A 21691-nucleotide genomic window follows, 5' to 3' on the forward strand; every position below is an offset into this window, starting at 1 on the left:
ACTACCTAACATACGTACGTGTACTTTCATCCTACATAATATTAGGTCTACTTGGGCGGTTCACAAGTCAAGTTTTTGTTTGATCTCATGTAACTTATAAAAGATTTTTTATTACAAGGTATCAAACAAAAAATGTACTTGTAAACCACCCAAGTAGACCTAATATTATGCAGAAAAGGTTTTAAAGAGTGGAATTAATTTAACAAAAACATAAAGTAAAGTAAGTATTTTTATTGCTTTCAATTTGCCATACAAAGATAGCCTAATAAAAGCAGGTGTAAGTACCAAGTTGGTACCAAGTAGGTTGAATCCATCACTTGCAGCTTTTGACTACACATATCGATGGCTGTGTGACTCAACCTCGTATATGAAAAATAACTACTTTAGGAGAACACGAATAAACTATTTTATTTCGTTTTATTGTACTGAACAAGTAAAATATTTTTTATAAATTAGATATGTAATTCGACGATGTAATGTGTACCAAATTGACAATTATTGTCAATTTATAAGTATTGAAGTCGTGTCAGTCATTATATGTCTATACGAGTTTGTGTTATACATGTAAGTTACTTTAACATGTTATACGTGTTTGTGCCAAGCTATCTTTAAGTAGTAACACTACTATAGTATATAAATTTAAAACTGAAATAGATTACATATATTTCAGAAAAAGTGATCAGGCCAGATCAAGTTTCAGTTTTTGAATTCTTATATATACTTAAGAGCCAACAGGAGTGGTCATTTCTCCATACAAACGTACTCGACTGTTTCCTCCGTGGTTTTTGAAGCTAGAGGAATGATTTTTTCAGCACAGATTAATATTGTCAATATCTGTGTCGGTGTGTTTTGCTTTTTTTGATATTTTTGTTTTTTAAGGCGCTAGAGCCCTTCAAACATGGCCAAAAATGGCCTCACTGACTATGCCGCAATCAGAGGCGTGGTATTCAAAACTGATATCAATTAGCCAAAAAATCAAAACAGTCCGACACAGACAATTTCATGATCATTTAGATTTCCAAATTTGGTTACGATTGGTTAAGTTTTGGAGGAGGAAACAGTCGAGTACAAAACCTCGATTTTTGAGATTTTTACGCAGGATTTTTCGCCTAAGCTGCAGTTGTCCTTATCGTACTAATTTTAGGGGCGGAGTCAAGTTTCTCAATACGTACACAGACAGAAAAGTGATGGGCAATAGTCGACATTGAATGTCGATAATCTAGTGATGTGATAAGATCGATAAACCATAACAAAGTCGCGATTTGCCTCTTAGTAGGCGAAGTAAGTAAAGTGAGTATGCACTTTGGCCTCAGGGGATATCGTTTAATACTATTTATTATTCCTTGGTTCATACAAAGCTGAGCTGACGCATTAGCTACGAGATTAAGTCCTGGCTACCCCCCAAAAAGGAAGGGGAAAAGTCGGCTTCTGCGGTCCAGTTTGCCTCTATTTCGACCTATCTGTTGCTATGAGATCAAATTTGGTATAAATTTTGTGTAAATTAGGGACGAATAATTTATTTTAGAAATAATAGTTTCACATTTTCATACACAAATCTGAATATATGAACGAAACATTAAAATAAAATAAATATTTAAATGTCGCTCCCAAACAACAAACGTGATTTTTTTGCCGTTTTTTGCGTAATGGTACGAAACCCTTCGTGCACGAGTCCGACTCGCACTTGGCCGTTTTTTGTTAAAAGCTTTTGAACTTTTTTTATGTGGGAATAAACGCTTCGAATACAATTTTTCTAGACATCATTCCGAATCCAATGAGGTATCATACGTATTTTTAGGAATTAGTATCTCTATTAGTGGCAGCCGTACAAGCCCATTTTCAATGAAAAACCGCAAATCGATGTACAGTTTAGCCGTTTGGCACACGCATACTAAGAGATCAAAACAAAATTTTTGACCCGCAGTTCCTAAAAAAAATACCTTTTTTTTGTAAATTAAAACAAATAGAATTTTCAAAACATACCAAGTTTGGGGTCAAGTTAAAGGGTTAAAGAGGTATTTCCCGTTGGATATATGGATATTACGTATCATTGTATGATTAATATGTACCATATCTGCAGTACAGTTCCATATGTCTCGTAAAATAGGTATTGAAGTTGGTTGTGTCACTTTGTATTGAAAAAAAAAAACTAAATAAGATTATTTTTAAAATTGCTTTTTTGGGGTTCGATATGAGGATATCACGTATCATTTGTGGTATATTGTACAAAAAAAAAATCAGCCATATCGTAACTGGAGGAGCCCAAACTTGGTATGTTTTGAAAATTCTTTTTGTTTCAATTTAAGAAAAACCGGCCAAGTGCGAGTCGGACTCGCGTTCCAAGGGTTCTGTACATTACAAAATTTAAACAATGTATTTTTTATGTGAAACGTGAGTAAATATCTTTAAAAAACCCGTAGGGGTCGGATATAAACTAAGTAATTAAGTCCGACTCACGCTTGACTGCAATTTCCAATAGGTTTTCCTGTAATCTTTTGGTAAAGATCTATTTTGTGTATTTTTTTTTTTAATTTTAGACCCAGTAGTTTCGGAGATAAAGGGGGAATGGTCATTTTTTGCCTATTTTCTTGAATAACTTCTAAATTGTTTATCCTAAATTATAAAAAAAATGTATTAGAGATTCTCACAATGAGCTCTTTCATTTGATATATAACACGATATAGTTTGAAATACTTTATTTTTAATTTTCTCATTTACCCCCCAAAAGTGGCCCCCATGTTTAAAATTCATTTGTTTACGTTACATGTCCGTCTTTGGGTCACAAACTTACATATGTATACCAAATTTCAACTTAATTGGTCCAGTAGTTTCGGAGAAAATAGGCTGTGACAGACGGACACACAGACAGACAGACGCACGATCCTATAAGGGTTCCGTTTTTCCTTTTGAGGTACGGAACCCTAAAACTGGCTAAAATGTAATGATGTGGTATATTTTCAGATTCGCTTCAAAAAGCTCTTTCGTATGATAGATAAGAGAAGAATATGATAGGTTTAAAACAAAATATATTATGAAAAAAAGGTTTCAGCACCCTCCTAAGGGAATTTTTTTTAGGAACTGCGGGTCAAAAAATTTGTTTTGACCTCTAGTATACGTGTACCAAACGGGTAACCTGTACATCGATTTGCGGTTTTTTTATGCGAACAGCTTACACTATATTTTTCACCACCTTGAACGTTTTGTAGACTAGACTATTGTCTCAAATTGGGGTTTCATATTTATTCCAACCAGAATTAGCTCTTCAAACATTTTTATCAAAATCTGACTAATAGATAAAAAACAGACAATAAAACTGTATAATTACATCAAAGTAAGAAATATCACATATCACATGTTTCTTTGTTATGATATTTTATCTAACCTGAGGCTATTTTTTTCTATTCCACGTAGCCGGAGAGCGGCAAATTTGTTTTTAATCACACTTGCTCGAAAAGATCTTATTCTATGCAGGTGTACTGAAGGGAAAAGGCCTATATTGTTCCCGCGGGAGTTATAGCTTGTATTTTAATGAGGTATGTCACTAATTCATACGAACCAAGTAAGTTATAAGTAAAATACTTTGTTTAAAGTCAAGGTATAAGGGAGTTTTACTTTTAAAATACTCACGACTATAATTTAATATTTTTGTTTATATTTAAAAATATTTAATTGGATTAATTTAACAGCCGTTATCTTGTATGTTTTTATACAACAATGTTTTCTTGTATGTCCATGTTATGTTATGTTTTTTTACTCTTCTGTACCTCGAAATGTTAATTAGATTGCAGGTTGTAGAAGGATATTGAATTCAGTTACTTAAAATCAAGGAGTTAATCACAATAACAGGGAATAAGCAAACGCTTAGTGGTGGTAGCGAGCGAACGAGTTATAATTGAAGAATAAAGTAAGAAAAGAACTGGGTGGTGTGTGGCGTGGTATGTGGTATGCATAGCTATAGCGTAGCGGGCCGGCCAGCGGAGGCCGGCGAGGAGCGCAAAATGCGTGCACGTCTATGTGCGTGCACCACACACACTGGGATAGTCCCTCGCTACGCGGTACCGCCCCCGTCAGAGCGACGGCGATATTCAACTTGAAATCTCAAAATTGAACCCGGGCTCACCTCCTGTTGGCTCTTAATAAAACAGTAATGTGCAAGGTTTATATATTTTTAATATAATGTAACAGAACAAAACTGGTCTTCTCCTCAAACTAATACTGCTATGACAAAAAAATGCACTTCTACATGTTATTAATTATAATATTTAGCATGATTCTTCGCCCGGTGACAAAGGTCTATGGGGAAATAGGACTATATGTAAAGTGTTATAATTAACACACCATTTTACGCCATAGGAATAGTTGTAATGCATTTCCATGTATTCCCTTAGTGGCTGGCCATTGATGATTTCTATATCTTCCCCAAACCATTTTACTTCAAAGGTCTCCTTTTTTTGCTATATTTGTTAAGTTTATCACACATGTGAGAGTTAATAAGTGCGAGTTCTCTTTTGAACAGGTAATCTACAACTGAAAAACACATTTTAATTAAATTAATACACTTCTTCCAATTGATATTCTTCTGGCGAGATTTTATGATAATGACATAAACATGACAGGATTCGTTTTTTAGTATATATTTTTTTAGCTAAGTCAGCTTACTATTCACATGGAAGGTTGTCAAAAAAAGGGTGGTAATCTTTATGTATCACCATTTTTAATGATTGTAGACCATTAAATTTTCGACGCGTTATAGGCAGTTGTGCTTGATACAACTGTCGAATATCATTATCTGCTGAAACCGTGATTGGGATCATACGTCGGGGCAGAGCCTCCCAGTCATCGTCAAACGATAATTTATATAAAATGCCCTCTGTGGTATATTTCAAGGCACGCAGGTCATTTACGCACGGGTCACCAGTTCGATTGCCAGGTCGTATAGATTTATAGTATTTCAAAATTGAATACTTTTTAAAAAACCGATAGTCTACGTAATTGATAGTGTAAGACTCTCTTATTCTGGATTCTCTTATAAGCCGTACATAGTTTGCGGGTACGTATATTTCTTTGTTCTTTTTTGCATTTCAATAGTTGCGTGGACAGAATCTGCTTCCATTTGTGTATGCCCTTTAACGAGATATTTTTGAAAGATTGTTACATCATGTAATTTTGCAAAATGTAACAATGAATTGGACAAAGTGGCGTTCCGATTTTGTGCACAACACCCATCGCTATAAAGGACAATAGGCACGTTCGCATCTAAACAGTGCTTTTCCAAAAAATCTAATAAAAGAAGAAAATACTTCACTATCCATGGCTCCATCGCATTCGTGTCACACATAGCATGATACTTTTTTATTACTTAACTCGTATATAGTGAATTGATGACAAGCCAGTTTTTGTTTGAAATACAGAGATCCAGCGGGTAATTGAGGAATTAACTGTACTGCTTGTACATCCATAGTGTATACTTTTAGTTTTCCTTCGATAGCCAGAGCTTTGTCTTGTGTTTTCTCTAATGAGCCCTATCCTTTTGAATCACATGAGAATGGTACGATTCCAGTGACAAACTATCATTTTTAAATGAATAGCATAAGTCACATTGATCTTTGCGGGGCTTAAATAACCCAATGTTCATCTCGTGCATTAGCTTCATAAAGAGTTCGTAACTAGGTATTTCTTTACGTGGCACATTTTGATCTTTCAGATAAGTTTTTAGTGTGCGATACACATCTCGACCTGACGAGTAAGTCATTTCTAAATATTCTTTAGTCGAATCATTTCGACAGTAATGGGAGGGTATTTTAGGTGTGTTATTTAAAAACTTCTTCATATGGTCACGTTTTTTAATATCAAGTCTTCGCGTCATTGTTTTTAAAACGGCTTTTTAAACATCTTAAAGACGTACAACTCTTCTTCAAACTCCTTGCTTTCCGTAGTTCCAAATCTTTCAAAGTTTCTTTTTTCTTCCTTACGATGCTGTAATATGGCTTTCCTTGCTCTCTTGCTTTAATTACTTTTTTCATTTCCATTGGTTTTTATCTCCTTATCTTTTTCGTTTACGTTTTCTTGAAGGAATTCCTGATTTTTCATCTAAATTTTGACATGCAATCCCTGGTATACCTTCAACATCATGAGAAGGTTGAAAAAAATCTGAGGAGTCATCAGACTCAACAAGAATTTCCATATTGGGAACCATATTTCCCGTTTTCTCGTCCAAAATAAAATCTGTAAATACGTCTCCCACAAAATCTTCATCGATCAAAGAGTGACCCTTTGTGAAATATCCCGATCTATCATCCAATACCAGGTGATCTCGGCCGTCTTTCGAACTTGCTGACATAGCAAATAAATATTTTTTATGCTGAATGCTTTTGTCGTAACGTGAATCGTAACATTTTAAATAGTTTTGTATAATTATCTCATTTTCTCCAAAATTTCATATACGAGGCTGCTCTAAGTTGGGCCGCGCATGCTGCGCGCTCCGTCGTCTAGCAAGCACGGCGTCTCGCGACGTAGACGTAGACGTAGTAGTGTTACTATGCGACTGTCCACAGCCTCATTACCTACGGCGTGGAACTCTGTGCACGCGCCGCAGACGCCGGGCGAGCTTTCAGAATGCAAAAGCGGGCGGTGCGCGCCATTGCCAGAGTACCCGAGGATGAATCGTGCAGAGAGCTATTTAAGGAATTCAAGATTATGCCCCTTCCTTGCGAGTTCATCTACCGGGTAGCTCTCTTCACGCACAACAACCTGGGTACGTTCCGTCAACGTGGAGTGAACCCATCTCGCGAGATGCGCAGCAACAAGCTCGCCCACATCCTCGTCACCCTCGCGCACAAACTGCGCAAATCCGAAAGGTATACAACAGACTGCCGGACGAAATAAAAAAGGATGCAGCTTCTGCGGTGGCCTTTAAGTCAAGATTGCGCAAGTGGCTTCTTAGCCATACATTTTATTCTATGGACGAGTTCTTCGAGCGCCCCAATATATAAATATTATGAATTCTAATTATTTTTTGAAATGAAATTAAATGTGTTAAATTAAATGTACCAATTAAAATGTGTTAAATGTGTAACAGTTAAATTGAATATGTACCTATTGAATATGTACCTGATGACATGTAACTTGGCGTTATGAATAAACTATCTGTATCTGTACGTTTGTGTCTATATTCCAAGATGGCGTTCGATGAAGTATGGTTGACACTCGTTGATAAAATAACGTAAGGTTTGTATTTGTAAAATTTCTATTTGGAAATGTTGTCCATAATTTTAGCTTTCTAAATATATAATCATTTCTATGGTTTGAATTCATGGCGTTGGGGTTAAATTAACATGGTAGGAGCGGGTGAGTGTACACCACCGAGTTCTACAATACAGTCATTGCATGTAACAGAAGCTGCAACGTGCTCTATAGACACTGAAAAGCGCGTACTATTGAAAGTAGTTCCTGTCAACATTCACTGACCGAACGGCATGTTTAGTACGACTGCATTTTTGGACGACGGGTCTTCAGTTTCGTTACTCAGCGCCGAGCTAGCATTGCGCGCCGGCCTTTCTGGCCGCAGCGAGACCATGCGCGTGTGCAGCGCCTGGAAAGACGACGAGCTTGTGCACGAAGCAACTGTATTGAATTTACGTATTTCTAGTGCTAATGGTAGTACACATAATGTAAATGTACGTAGCGTTCAACAATTAGGTATACCTGTACAACATGTTAAATTAGTAGACTGCGATAAGTACCAGCATTTGAAAAAACTTAAAACTCTTCTTCCTTTTGCTAAGATTTCTAAGCCAGAGTTGTTAATAGGTCAGGACAATTATAATTTACTTGTGCCGTTAGAATTATGTTTAGGACAGGATAACGAGCCGTCAGCTACAAGTACCCCCTTAGGTTGGTGTATACACGGGCCGGTACATGTGCCATGCGCGTCACGTGCCGAACGCTCCGCGCGTACAGCGCACGCCACGCTCAACCTCTGCGTGGTGCCTGAGGACGCCTACGCGCATGCACTGCGTGAGCTACACGACGAGGTACGCCGCTCGTTTGCGATCGACTCTTTGGGTGTTTCAGGTAAGCCTAGAGAGAATGCTAATGATGTGAAAGCGCAGGACATGTTAGAGAAGTCTGCAGTGCTCACCAACGGCAGGTGGTCAGTAGGTCTACCGTGGAAAGATCCGCACGTCACCTTGCCCGATAGTTACCCTAGCGCATTTAAGCGGCTACAGGGTGTAGAAAAGAAGATGCTAGCTGATAAAGCTTATGGACTCCGGTACGAGAAACGTGTCAACCATTTGTTTGAAAACGATTTCGCTCGAGAAATGGCCGACACGTCACTCACGCCTAACACGTGGTACTTACCACATTTCGGAGTTGACAATCCGAACAAGAAGGAGCTGCGTTTGGTCTATGACGCAGCAGCTAAAAGTCAAGGCAAGTCTCTAAATGACTTTCTTCTCACGGGTCCGGATTTACTCGCTTCCTTGTTCGGCATTATGGTTCGTTTTCGAGAGGATAGGGTAGCCGTAACCGGTGACATAAAAGATATGTTTTTGAGAATTAAGATTAATCCCGTAGATCAGAACGCCATCAAATTCCTGTGGAGAGGTAGGAACCCCACAGGCCCAGTGAAGACGTACGCGATGACGTCGCTGATTTTCGGCGCGAACTGCTCGCCCTTCATTGCCCAGTACATTAAGAATAAGAACGCTAGTAGGTTCGAGTCTACGCTACCAGCTGCCGTCGCTGCTATACACCGCCAGCACTATATGGACGACTATATTGATAGTTTGCCGGATGAAGCTACCGCCATCAGTATGGTAAAGAATATTCGCGATATTCACAGTGCGGGAGGTTTCGAAATCCGCAACTGGACGTGTAATAGCGCAACTGTGCTCGACACTATACCTAAGGATATTTTAGGTAATACAGCTGTGAGGTTTGGACTGGACGAACATGACGAAGGTAAGCGCACTCTTGGACTGATTTGGTACCCTGCCAAGGATGAACTAGGGTTCGATGTATCATTCAAGCGTATTCCCGACAGCGTCATCAAAGGCAAACAGAGACCTACGAAGAGGGTTATGTTACGTGTTATTATGTCAATTTTTGACATTTTTGGGTTCTTGTCACCTTTTACTACACAAGGCAAAGTTATGCTGCAGGACACTTGGCATCTCCATATCGACTGGGACGATATTATTCCAGACGAATTATATAAGAAGTGGTGCAGTTGGTTGGAATTGCTGAAGGTTATTGGAGAAATTCGCCTGCCACGATGGTTACGCTGCCGTGTCAGACGTATCTCTGCTATCTTTAGATAGCAGAGATACGCCTAACCAGTGTAAAATGAAACTAGACGCATAGTGTGTTACATAATACTTAAACAAAATTTCAAAAAATGTCTAGTTACTGAGATATTTCATGTTTTAAGATAGACGTTTTCGAATTTTTGGACATTGAGTTATGCGTATCTCTTCTAACTCAAGTTAGAATATTTATGCGCAACTCTTCGCAGTTTTTTTACGGCAAACTGGATATCTACTATCTCGAGTTATCATAGTTTCGCGTAACCACACTCAGGTAGTACGGCGATAGGCGGCTCGCGGTGAGGCGGGGCGCGGAGGGAGCGAGCCCTTGTGTGTTGCCACGTGTATTTGTTTATTTGTGTCGTTTTCAAGCAAAAGGTACCACATTGTCGCTTATCATAAGGACATTCTGACAGGTTTTTCGTATAAAGATACAAGCAATTTTCGTCCTTATGCTAAGCGACAATGTGGTACCTTCTGATTGAAAACGTCACATTTACATTTCATTACGTACGTAATATTGACCCGGTTAAGTTAGCGTTCCGGTGTTTTTTTATGTTGTTTGTTCAAATATGATAAATTAGTCTTTAAAATGAGTTCTTTACGAAGTAAAGCCTTGTTACGAATGTGTAGTGATAGAAATGTCGTAGAAAACAAAGGTTGTGCGACTAATTATCTTAGCTAATCTCACTTTGTAATCATTGCTGAAAACCCTGTGAAAAACCAAACTATTTCGTTTTTTTTTGAAATCTTAAGATAACCTACATAGGTACTGAACTGTTTATCATCGTCCGCTGTCTGTCATGAACTAGTCGTCAACTGGTCTTGTGATTGTCATGTCTAATTTTGAATTTAAATGTCGGTCGTTTCAAATGTTCCAATATTCCAAATATGTATGTCAGGCAGCTAGTCAGTCAGTCGGTCTATGTCAGGTCGCCAAGGAGGTTAGAAGCCCCGACAGGTACCTACTTACAAAAATCTTAACGTAAATTAAAAATAAAAAGTGGCAAACACAAAAATAATTGAATGATAGTTATACCTGACAATATAATATAAGTAATGCACGAGTACTATCTTGTTTCATACTTCTGTAGTAGTTTCTTTCTTTTGTAGAAGATAACTAATAAATGCATAAAAAGTAAGTAAAATTATGAAGATAATTTATAAAACATATTTTTTTACTGTTTTCTTTATTTTTATTACTAAAAGCAAGAAAAAGTTTCAAACAGTGTCAGTAGAGGCAACATATTAGTTTAAACATATATTAGGATCGCTGGAGTGTGTTATTTTAAAATACATAGAAACGTATAGTTAATGATTCTGATTCTGAATAAAATTTTTGGAGTAACTGACCTTAATATTTTTACTAGGTATCTTCTAATGCCCACAATAAATTTACACCAAACCTGAACCAAAACCCGAGTTCCACTAGGTACAGCCGGGGTTCAGCATCAGCTCTATCTTGGGTTCTGCTCTCCCAAGTGCTCATCAAGGCGTGTAGGATGACCAAAACAGCGTTTCCTATGTTACACCAAACCTGAGTTCCACTAGGTACAGCCGGGGTTCAGCATCAGCTCTATCTTGGGTACTGCTCTCCCAAGTGCTTATCAAGGCGTGTCGGATGACCAAAACAGCGTTTGCCTACGTTGCACCAAACCTGAGTTCCACTATTAGGTACAGCTCTCCCAAGTGCTCATCAAGGCGTGTCGGATGACCAAAACAGCGTTTGCCTATGTTACACCAAACCTGAGTTCCAATAGGTACAGCCGGGGTTCAGCATCAGCTCTATCTTGGGTACTGCTCTCCTAAGTGCTCATCAAGGCGTGTCGGATGACCAAAACAGCGTTTGCCTACGTTGCACCAAACCTGAGTTCCACTAGGTACAGCCAGGGTTCTGCATCAGCTCTATCTTGGGTACTGCTCTCCCAAGTACTCATTAAGACGTGTTGGATGACCAAAACACCGTGTGCCTATGTTACACCAAACCTGAGTTCCACTAGGTACAGCCGGGGTTCAGCATCAGCTCTAATTTGGGTACTGCTCTCCCAAGTGCTCATCAAGGCGTGTCGGATGACCAAAACAGCGTTTGCCTACGTTGTACCAAACCTGAGTTCCACTAGGTACAGCCAGGGTTCAGCATCAGCTTTATCTTGGGTACTGCTCCCCCAAGTGCTCATTAAGACGTGTTGGATGACCAAAACAGCGTGTGTCTATGTTGCACCAAACCTGAGTTCCACTAGGTACAGCCAGGGTTTAGCATCAGCTCAGCTCTATGTATACTAAAACCTTCTCCAGAATGTAACAAACACTTTTCTGAAAACCGCATCAAAATCGGTTCAGCCAAACGCGAGATAATCGCGGACAAACGTACGGGTCAAACTGAGAACCTTTTTTTAAGGCGGTTAAATTTTTTGGAGTAACTGACCTTCTGCCGTTAATTCCGCCTTTTACACTTACTGGGATTCAATATTAAATAAAGTACATACAAACAAACACACACATACATACCTACATACATACATACATATATACAAACACACATACATACATACATGCAAAACATGCATACGCTATATTAAACATAAGGCTCTTTCCACCAATCGATTGATCTACTTTATAACCAATGATGTAAGGACTGATGGAAATCGGGCCCCTTGTATGTAAAGTGAGTTAGCACATTATAAAATGGATTATCTTGTGTAGTCTGGTTACGCGTTTTACTAGGAGCACTAATACAACGAACTCTTACAACTTAAGATAAAAGAACTACGCGTGACCACCTCAATATTCCCCATGCCCTGGTTACACGTTTTACTAGAAGTTGATACAATGTAGTCTTCTAACTTTAGATAAACGAAAACCTCCGTGCCGAGCCGTGGCCACGCGAAATAGTATGAGCGCTCATACAACGAACTCGTCTAACTTTAAGTTAACATAGTTACGCGCAACCACCAAATGTATGAAACAGTGGTTACGGCAAACTATGTTTATGCGTTTATTTCAAAAACTATGTACTTTTACAAAAAAAAAGTAACGAAATATTATTCTTCACGTCTATTTAAACACAAAACACATATTAAAAATGACTTAACTCAATAAACTCACGAAATATATGAGTTTATTAGTTTTCACGCTCACCAAAAACTTTAAAGTCGATTTACTCAAAACTGTGTTTTTTGAGATAGCAGAGATACGTCTGACACGGCAGTACAGTCATGCGCTGCCAGGTGTAAGATGGGAGATGAGTTGACTACGACTTTACCGGGCTCTTCTTTTCATGCCGTGACCGAGCAATGCTACAGTGATTTAGAACTGCATTTATTCAGTGACGCCTCACTTAAGGCAATGTCAACGGTTGCGTACTGGCGTTGGAAGAGTAACGATCAGATATTTGTCGCGTTTGTTGCCAGCAAAAGCCGAGTATCTTCGGTGAAACCTCAAACTGTGCCACGATTGGAACTTCAAGCTGCGTTGCTAGCAGCTCGACTCGCTGATTCAATAGCGAAGGCACATCGTTTGCACGCCACACGGCGATATTTTTGGTGTGATTCAAGTACGGTGCTACACTGGATTGGCAACAACACTCGTTAGGATTAGGCGAGATCGACGACCTGTCACAAGCCTCTGAGTAGAGATATGTTCCAACAGGACTGAACGTGGCGGACATTGCTACAAGAGACACGTTCAATTATCAGTCTTTTCTTAATGAGTGGTTCAAGGGTCCCGAGTTTTTGTATAGCGATGAGACTTGCTGGCCAGCGAACGTCCTGGAACCCGAAAATGAAGTCTGCGCTGAAGCTTGCATGACCGTAGTAGAAAACTCGCCTACATGTTTCCCGGTTCCTGACCCTGAGCGCTTCTCCTCGTGGCTACGATTTCTGCGATCTACCGCTTGTGTTCTCAAGTTTGTAAATAAATGCAGAGGTATCGCACTTGACGACTACGCCCTAATGGAGCAAGCAAAGCAGTTAATCTTGCGGCAAGCTCAAGAAGATTCCTTTGCCAGTGATATACAAGTAGTAAAGGCAGCAAAAGACTTGCCACGCGATAGTCGGCTGAGAAATCTATCTCCATATTTGGACGAAAACAATGTTTTGCGTGTGAGTGGCCGCATTGATGCTGCTTCTGACGTACGCCAGGAAGCGAAAAGGCCCATTATTCTTGACGGACGGCATCCTACTACCAAGCTTTTGGTCAAGCACTATCATGTGAAGGCTGCGCACGGACACCAAGAAGCGGTAGTAAACGATTTAAAACAAGAATTTTGGATAATCCAGTTGCGACCTACCGTCAAAAATGTTGCGTCTCGTTGCATGCTCTGCAGGTTAAGAAAGGCTACCCCACAGGTGCCTCGGATGGGTGACTTACCTCAAGCGCGCATGGCGCATCATCAACGTGCCTTCACCTTTTGCGGGATCGATCTGTTTGGGCCCATGGAAGTCACAGTAGGCAGACGTCGAGAAAAACGTTACGGCGTTACTTGCCTAACCGTCCGGGCAGTCCACATAGAAGTCATTCACTCACTTACTACCGACTCAGTGATCATGGCGCTTCGACGAATGGCGTCTCGACGTGGGTGGCCATCGCATATTTATTCCGATAACGGCACGAACCTACGCGGAGCAGACGTCGAATTGCGAAGATCCATACAGGAGCTCGACGAAGAATCCCTAAGAGCCGCAGCTCTTAACAATCAAGTTCTCTGGACTTTTATTCCGCCCGCCAGCCCCCATTGGGGTGGGGCGTGGGAGCGCTTGATTCGGACCGTAAAGCGATCTCTTCGTGTCATCTTAAAAGAACGAGCGCCCAGAGACGAGACTTTAAGCAGTCTACTAGCGGAAGTAGAAGGTATTGTCAACGGTCGACCACTAACTCACGTGTCGGTAGAGCCGGGCTCCTCTGAAGCGCTTACCCCCAACCACTTTCTTATAGGCTCTTCGTCCAGGTTGCCAGTACATGGCGTATTTGACGACTCGGACTTAGCTTTAAGGAAGCAATGGCGAATAGCGCAGCGTTTGTCCGACATGTACTGGAAACGTTGGATGAAGGAGTTCCTCCCACTTCTGTTACCGAGAAAGAAGTGGCAACAGGAGCAGAAGCCACTGAGTCTTGGTGATCTAGTGCTTGTCGTTGACCCTGATTCACCACGAAATGTATGGCCACGAGGCCTAATAAAAAGTGTGCTGCCTGGAAAAGACGGCCGCATCAGAGTAGTCGACATCAGCACCGCTACCGGCGTGCTGCGCCGGTCTGTGGCGCGCGTGGCTCCTGTACCCTTAGCTGATTAGTGCTACTTTGCGCACTAGGGTGGGGAGTGTAGATGACGGCCTCTTTTGGATTCCTATTTGTATACTTTTTCTATTTTTATCTGTCACAATTTTTCTCTTTTTTGTCACTTATGTCTATTCAATAAAATTACACGTTATTTTGCAAGATTTCTAAGTTTTATTAGCGAATTCAGCTCACAAGATCTTTAAACATGTTAGAAACAGTGTAATAAACTATTGCTCTTTGGAGAAAACAAGGTTTGGTATAAGCGGTGTGTTTGAAGTGGCTTCTCTGCGTGGATCTAATGACCATGATTACCTTCATCTTCCTATCCTTGACCAAATTATCTTAAATAGAATTACTGTGAGTTACCATACATATCCATACAAATAGTTGTGCTGTTCTAAAGAATATTCCCCATACAAAATGCAGAATTTTCTTGAGAACGGCACAACTATATCCATACTTACCTACCTATAATCCTAATATATAATAATATATATACATATGTGCCATTTTCAACCAAAAGCGCCTTACTGACAAGCGACAATAAGTACCCTTTTCGTTGAAAATGGCACATATTATATAAATTTTCTCAAAACTCGATTAAAGCTTATTATTTAGGTTTTTAACTTTGTATGAAGTAAACACTCTATGCTTACTTGTTTTTCTATGGCCATGGTGCTTCAGTGCCCAGATCTGCTAGTGTGTCCACTATAATAAGTTACACTTACAGTAATAGTAAATGTGAATGGAAAGGATAAATAAAAGGTTTACATTATTCAAATTACATTTTACTTTTATTTAATAATACCTATAACCGGTACAAAATCCCCATTTACATTATGTTCTTCCTGAAATTGGCAAGCATGAAGCACACAAAAATGATTCTTCCTCCGAGTGGTACCAAATTAGATGATAACTTATTAAGAATTTTAAATGTTTTTCCTAAACCAATAACACGCTCAACATTGATACGTTCAGATGATTTTTTTTTGGATTTTCTGAGTTGGTGTGCTTCAAACTTATTACAGCCTTTATTCAGGAACTGTGGCATGTTTACTGTAACATCCATATGACAAACTAGATCCTGAATGTTAAAACCACGGTCACCAAGAATAATGTCCCCTTTTTGAAGTAGATTTATTATACCACACTTTTCAAATAACTCTCTGTCACTAACAGATCCTCCATATGCATCCGAAACAAAGGTCACACATCCAGAGCCAGAAATTCCTACCAATACTTTCAGTGTGTTGGCTGATTTGTAGTTGGAATATGAAGCTTGTTGTGAAGCTGGATTTTTAGGTTTTTCTATTTTTGTTTCGGTGCAATCTATTATAACTGTACAGGTATTATTTTTCCATCGATACATTACATTTTCATCAATTGTTTTCTTTGGTACCCATACATTTAGATTTTTCAACTTACAGTAAAGATAATTTATCCACGTTATGAAATACTTACAGTAGCATTGCTTATTTGAAAATGAAAAGATAACTCTTTATTGCACATATTTCTACGCAATATTACTAGTGTTAAATAAAATTGATGACACGGTGTCAATGCATGTATCCTCGAGCTGGTTGCAATGATGGATAATACTTTAAATTATTCACTTCATCTCCGAAAAGATTGAAGATAAACATAAAATGGTTATAATTGTCAAAACCTGTGTAAAATTGTACTTTATCAGGCTGTTCTTTGAGATTTTCAATTTGAAACAGTTTGACGTCACGGACGGTAACACACACTGTCACGCTCGCGGTACTTCCTTTGATTAAAAAAGTAATCGTGAGTTTTACCTGCAATCAGAGTCATCGGCGTGTGTATCTATGTGCTCTAAACCTGTGTGAGTGTGCGCAGCCGACACGCGCTTGTGATAGTGCAATAAAATTGATGACGACTTTTACTGTGTATCACTGAGTGACTTTTTGCATGTGGTGGGTAGGTGCTAATTAGGAAAATACAAACAGTTTATTCACATAATTTTCATACCTTTCTTTAATTACATACAAGTTGGTACTACGGCATACACTTACAGACTTTTTAATAACACCACCTCAGTCCGAACATTATCATTTTATATAAATTATATATAGACACTGCTTTCATATTAGCGCCATCTAGTGGCTCCCGTAGGAACTCTTAAGCTTCTTGCGATTGAATCCATAACGAGCAAAATGGTTGTCTGCGCCGCGGCTTGTGGCAAACCTCTTGGGGCGACAGGTGTCGCTAGGTGCGGCTGCGGCCAATCTTACCATAAAGCCTGTGTGGGCATGGGTCAGAGTGCGCGCGTCGCGAGTACATGGGCGTGCCCGGCGTGCAAAGCGACGACTGTTCGGCGTGACAACTCAGACAATACGCCGGTGAAGCCGGGTGGGCCCGGCGAGGACGAGGCGCCGTTGGAACAGCAGCTCGACGTCGCCGAACAGCTGCGCTTGCTTCGTGCGGACTTCGGCTCTGTGCGCGAAGAAGTTGTGGGCCTGCGCCAAGAGGTGGCGCGCTTCAACGATCTCCTCGGTGGTCTCACTGGCCGTCTGGATGTCCTGGAGGAGAAGGTCAGGCGCTTGGAGGAATGGCCGGTGGAGCCCGTCGACAGGGAGCCTGATGAAGGATCGCCGTCGGGAGCAACGGTGGAGCTGCAGCAGACAGTGGCGCGCCTAGGACGCGTTGCTCTCTGACCTCGACATTGGTCACGTTCCAGAGACGAGGGGCGAGAACGTTGTCCATACGATCACCGTCCTCGCGGCCAAGTTAGGCGTCACCTTGGAGCAGCGTGATGTCGTGTTCGCCGAACGAGTCGGTGCGGTGGACCGGGGCGGGGAAGGGGCCGACAGTGAGGCCGGAGGCCGGCCGCGTCGCGTCGTCGTGAGGCTGGCGCGGCGACAGCTGCGGGACGAACTGCTGCAGGCCGCCCGGGTGCGGCGAAATTTCACCTTCTCCGATGACAGCCTGACGGGTCCCCCGCGTCGGATCTTTGTCAACGAGCGCCTCACACGCACGAATCGCCTGTTGTTCCACAGAGTTCGTGAGCTGTGTAGGCAACATCAGTGGAGGTTCTCGTGGACAAGGCGAGGCAGAATTTATGTCCGACAAGGAGAAGGAAAGCCGGCTTCCCCCATTCGCTCTGAAGCTGACTTAGTGCGTGTTTTTGGAACCAGCTCAGTTTGAGGACTGGGCGGTCATGTATAGTCATATAGTCATGTATAGTTTAACTTTTTTTATTTTAATGTTCTCTTGTTTCGTGTCTTCACTATGGCACACCAATGCTCGTTTATTAATTTTAGATAATTCTTATTGGTATATGATAAATAGGTCTTTTATAATCCGCAGCCTATGTTGGTTATGTCAATCTGATTCTGTTATTTATATGTTTTGTATTTTTTTGTTAGGATATGGCAATGCAAACTTTATTAATTTATCTAATTATACAATAAATGTATTTTATTTCTACACATCGTATCAGTTGTTTTGCACCCTATATATAATAATTAGTCTTACTTGTTACATTATCTTATCTATCACTACATACTATGTTCATGACTCAAACCAAACTGGTTATAATATTCAACAACAAGCAGCTTAAAATAGGTTTGTATAATGCAGGTTCCCTAGGCACAAATCAGGACAATCTCATAGCGGCTACTACTAGGCAAGATGTTGACGTGCTTGCAATTAACGAAACCTGGCTGACCACAGAGGGCGATGGGCGGGCCCCGGTGACCCCAGGGTACAAGTTGCGACACATACCCAGGCCTCAGGGTACTCGTTCGCGAGGGGGAGGCGTTGGGTTTTATATTAAACGCAATCTTAATGCCCGTACATTCCCCCACCCTGTCGATCCTCTACATAGATTGGTTGAGCAATTTTGGCTTACTTTGACGGTCAATGGGAGAAAGCTAGTTATTGGCACGGCTTATCGGCCACCTTGGATGGGCGTGGATTTATTTTTTGACGCAATTTCTGACACAGTTAGTTCAATTCCGAATTATGACAATTTAATTGTATTAGGAGACTTTAATATTAATTTGTTAACAAATTCTGACCCAAGAATAGTTAAATTTAATAATTTTTTGACATGTTTTCAACTTACACAATTAGTTTCGCAACCTACACATTTTACAGAAAAAAGCCAGACCCTGATTGATGTGGTTTGCACGGATATGAAGGCAAGAAATACATGCATTGAACATGTAGGCTCACTTTACGGACACTGCCTCATAGTCTGTGAATTTAATATCAAATTAGAAAAGCCTAAACCATATCACATAACTTACAGGCCTCTCAAAAATATACAACTTGAATATTTTGATAGGGACTTGCAGTGTGTGATTATGGACCCCTTGTTAAATTCCGGAAATGTCAACGACATGGTTAGAGTGTTCAACAAGAACTTACTTTCCTTATTCGACCTTCATGCGCCTCTAAAAACAATTACACTCAAGGGAGGTTCTCACCCCTGGATTACAGACACAATCAAGGATATGATGCGGCTGCGTGACAAGGCTGCAGCTGATTTCCATAAGAACCGGTCTGAGGGTAAAAAACAATATTATAAGGACATGAAATCCATAGTAAATAAGGCTCTGTACTGTGAGAAATCAGCCTATTATAAACTTAACATAAATAATAAAATAAATGATCCCAAATCACTATGGAAAAATTTAAAATCGACTTTACTGCCCAAGAAAAATACAGAACTGCCTACCTCATTTAGCGACCCAGAAATAATCAACTCACATTTTCTGACACTACCGGGCACAACAGACATTAGCATATCTGACCTCACTTACTTTGAATATCATAGATTTAATGAATCTGTGTTTCAGTTGCACCCAACAAGCTCTGATCAAATAATTAAAATTGTTAAGAACCTCAAGTCAAATGCTGAGGGCTGTGATGGCATTAATTTAAACATGCTATTATTGACTTTTCCTTATACTGCAGACATAATTACCAAAATAATAAACACCTCTTTTTTGACATGTACATTCCCTAACATCTGGAAATTAGCTATTGTTCGCCCACTACCTAAAATATCAAACCCATCTGAACTGAAAGATTTAAGGCCGGTTAGTATTCTACCATGTCTCTCTAAAATTATAGAAAGAATTGTAAGTAAACAACTAACTGACTATTTAGAGACCAACAATATCTTACCAGATGTTCAGTCGGGTTTCAGAAAGGGGCGTAGCACAGCGACTGCTCTGCTAGATGTCACTGACAACATCTTGTGTTCCCAGGATAAAGGGATGTGCACACTGTTAGTACTGCTAGACTTTTCCCGGGCTTTTGATTGTTTAAATATTAATCTGCTTCTATCTAAGCTTACTTACTATGGGTTTGATAGTAATGCTATAAAGTGGTTTGACAGCTATCTTAATAATCGCTCTCAATGTGTAAAATTGACTCAGAGTAATGGCATCACAAACACTTCGGTTCAGGCTAGTCTTAAGAGAGGCGTTCCGCAGGGATCGGTTATCGGTCCAATCCTATTTATTCTATACTCTGCTGATATAGGGACGCAGGTCACACACTGTAAGTACCACATTTATGCAGACGATATTCAAGTGTACATTTCTTGCAAGCCAGATGAAACAGAGAGTGCTATTGAAAAACTTAATTATGATCTTGGTAAAATTGCATGCTGGGCCCAAAATAACAGCCTAATGCTCAACCCTAGCAAGACCAAATATTTAGTCTTCGGCAGCAAACAACAAAGCCGATGTGATATTGATGGGGCAATCCATTGAGCGAGTCCAGGAGGCCCGTAATCTTGGGCTCCTTATGGACAGCAGCCTTCAGTTTGAGCGCCACACTGTTAATGTAGTCAGAAGCTGTTTTTATAAACTTAAAGTTCTTTATAATATAAGGCCATATATAAATGAAAATGTGCGTATACGGTTGGTTGAATCTCTTGTACTATCTAAATTAAATTATGTTGACAGTGTATATGGTCCCAGACTTCTTGCTAAGACAAAGAAGCTTATCCAACGCGTCCAAAATGCCTGCGCACGTTTTTGTTTCAGCATTCCCTCAAGGGCACATGTCACTCCATTCCTCAACAAACACAATATGCTAAAAATGCAGCATCGACGCAAACTCCATTTAGCTTGTCTTCTTTTTGGTGTCTTGAAGTTCAATACCCCAAAATATCTTTACGATAAGCTGACGGTCGATAGGACGCGTGAACGCCGGCAGTGTGCGATACAGCTACTGACATCCCGACACGCTACATCAGCGTTTCGTGGTAGTTTTCGATATACAGGAGCAAAGATTTGGAATAACATTCCTCCGCCAATAAGGAACCTGCATAATGTTAACACTTTTAGATGCAAACTCAAGAAGTTTATTTATTTACACCAACAATCACAGGAAACTTTGAGTCATGACACTAGTTGCATATAAATTGTCTCTCGTATTTATTTACCGTTCGTTTTTGTCCCTTTTGCTTTGCCATATTACTTCTTTTAATTTATAATTTTAAGTGTATGTTAGGATTACGTCTTATGTTGCGATAATACCATTTAGTTGAGGTTATACCGTGCTTGCAGTTGCAGGCAGTTTTAGTTTTGCCAGTAGCCGCTGGCGCTAGCAGCTGCAAGCTGGTTTTTTGACAGATGGTATGGTCGCATTCATAATTATTAATTGTCTATGGATTTGTTTGTTTGTTTCTTGAATGTTTTTCTTTTTTTTTTCTTGTATACTTGTTTTTTTATTTTTGTTTGTGCTCTTCATGTATATTTTTTTGGTTTGGTTAATATGTTTGTATATAATTAGGTATTCTATGTGTGTAGCTTTGTAATGTTTTAATATGTATCTTTGTGTGTTATCTGTCGTGGCATCACCGAATGGGCCCTACGGAAGACCAGCGCTGGCTTTATAGCTAGCATTATGCTGAGTTGGGTCCATTTCGTGATGCACACTTGATGATCTCTTCTTTTCTTGCTGTTGTTGTCTGTACATGTTCGTACTTGTGTTGTGATCGTCACGAATAAATGTCTTTTATCTTTTATCTTTTTATCTTTAAACATGTTTAATGCGCTTTTACTGTTATTCTCTTGTTTTGCCAAATCGGGAATATCAGGAAAGCTCTCTTCACATTTGCATAA

At 40.0% G+C, this 21691-nt stretch overlaps 1 protein-coding gene across 1 annotated transcript; it reads left to right on the forward strand.

Moving 5' to 3' along the window:
- Window positions 1-8085: 8085 nt before the first annotated feature.
- Window positions 8086-14596, forward strand: LOC134754760 (uncharacterized). Its single transcript, XM_063691099.1, has 2 exons — window positions 8086-9300; window positions 12957-14596. Exons 1-2 carry the CDS (start codon window positions 8115-8117, stop codon window positions 14594-14596), a joined length of 2826 nt encoding a protein of 941 aa, XP_063547169.1. The 5' UTR covers window positions 8086-8114.
- Window positions 14597-21691: the final 7095 nt, after the last annotated feature.

This window comes from Cydia strobilella, chromosome Z (genome assembly GCF_947568885.1).
Source record: "Cydia strobilella chromosome Z, ilCydStro3.1, whole genome shotgun sequence".
In the NCBI taxonomy this organism is placed as follows: Eukaryota; Metazoa; Arthropoda; class Insecta; order Lepidoptera; family Tortricidae; genus Cydia; species Cydia strobilella.

Bases quoted from the DNA above. Each gene is read 5' to 3' on its own strand.
- LOC134754760 (XM_063691099.1), top strand. From the start codon at position 8,115: ATGTTAGAGAAGTCTGCAGTGCTCACCAACGGCAGGTGGTCAGTAGGT. The intron at 9,301-12,956 runs GTATCTCTGCTA...ATGTTCCAACAG, and splicing joins GTTACGCTGCCGTGTCAGAC to GACTGAACGTGGCGGACATT.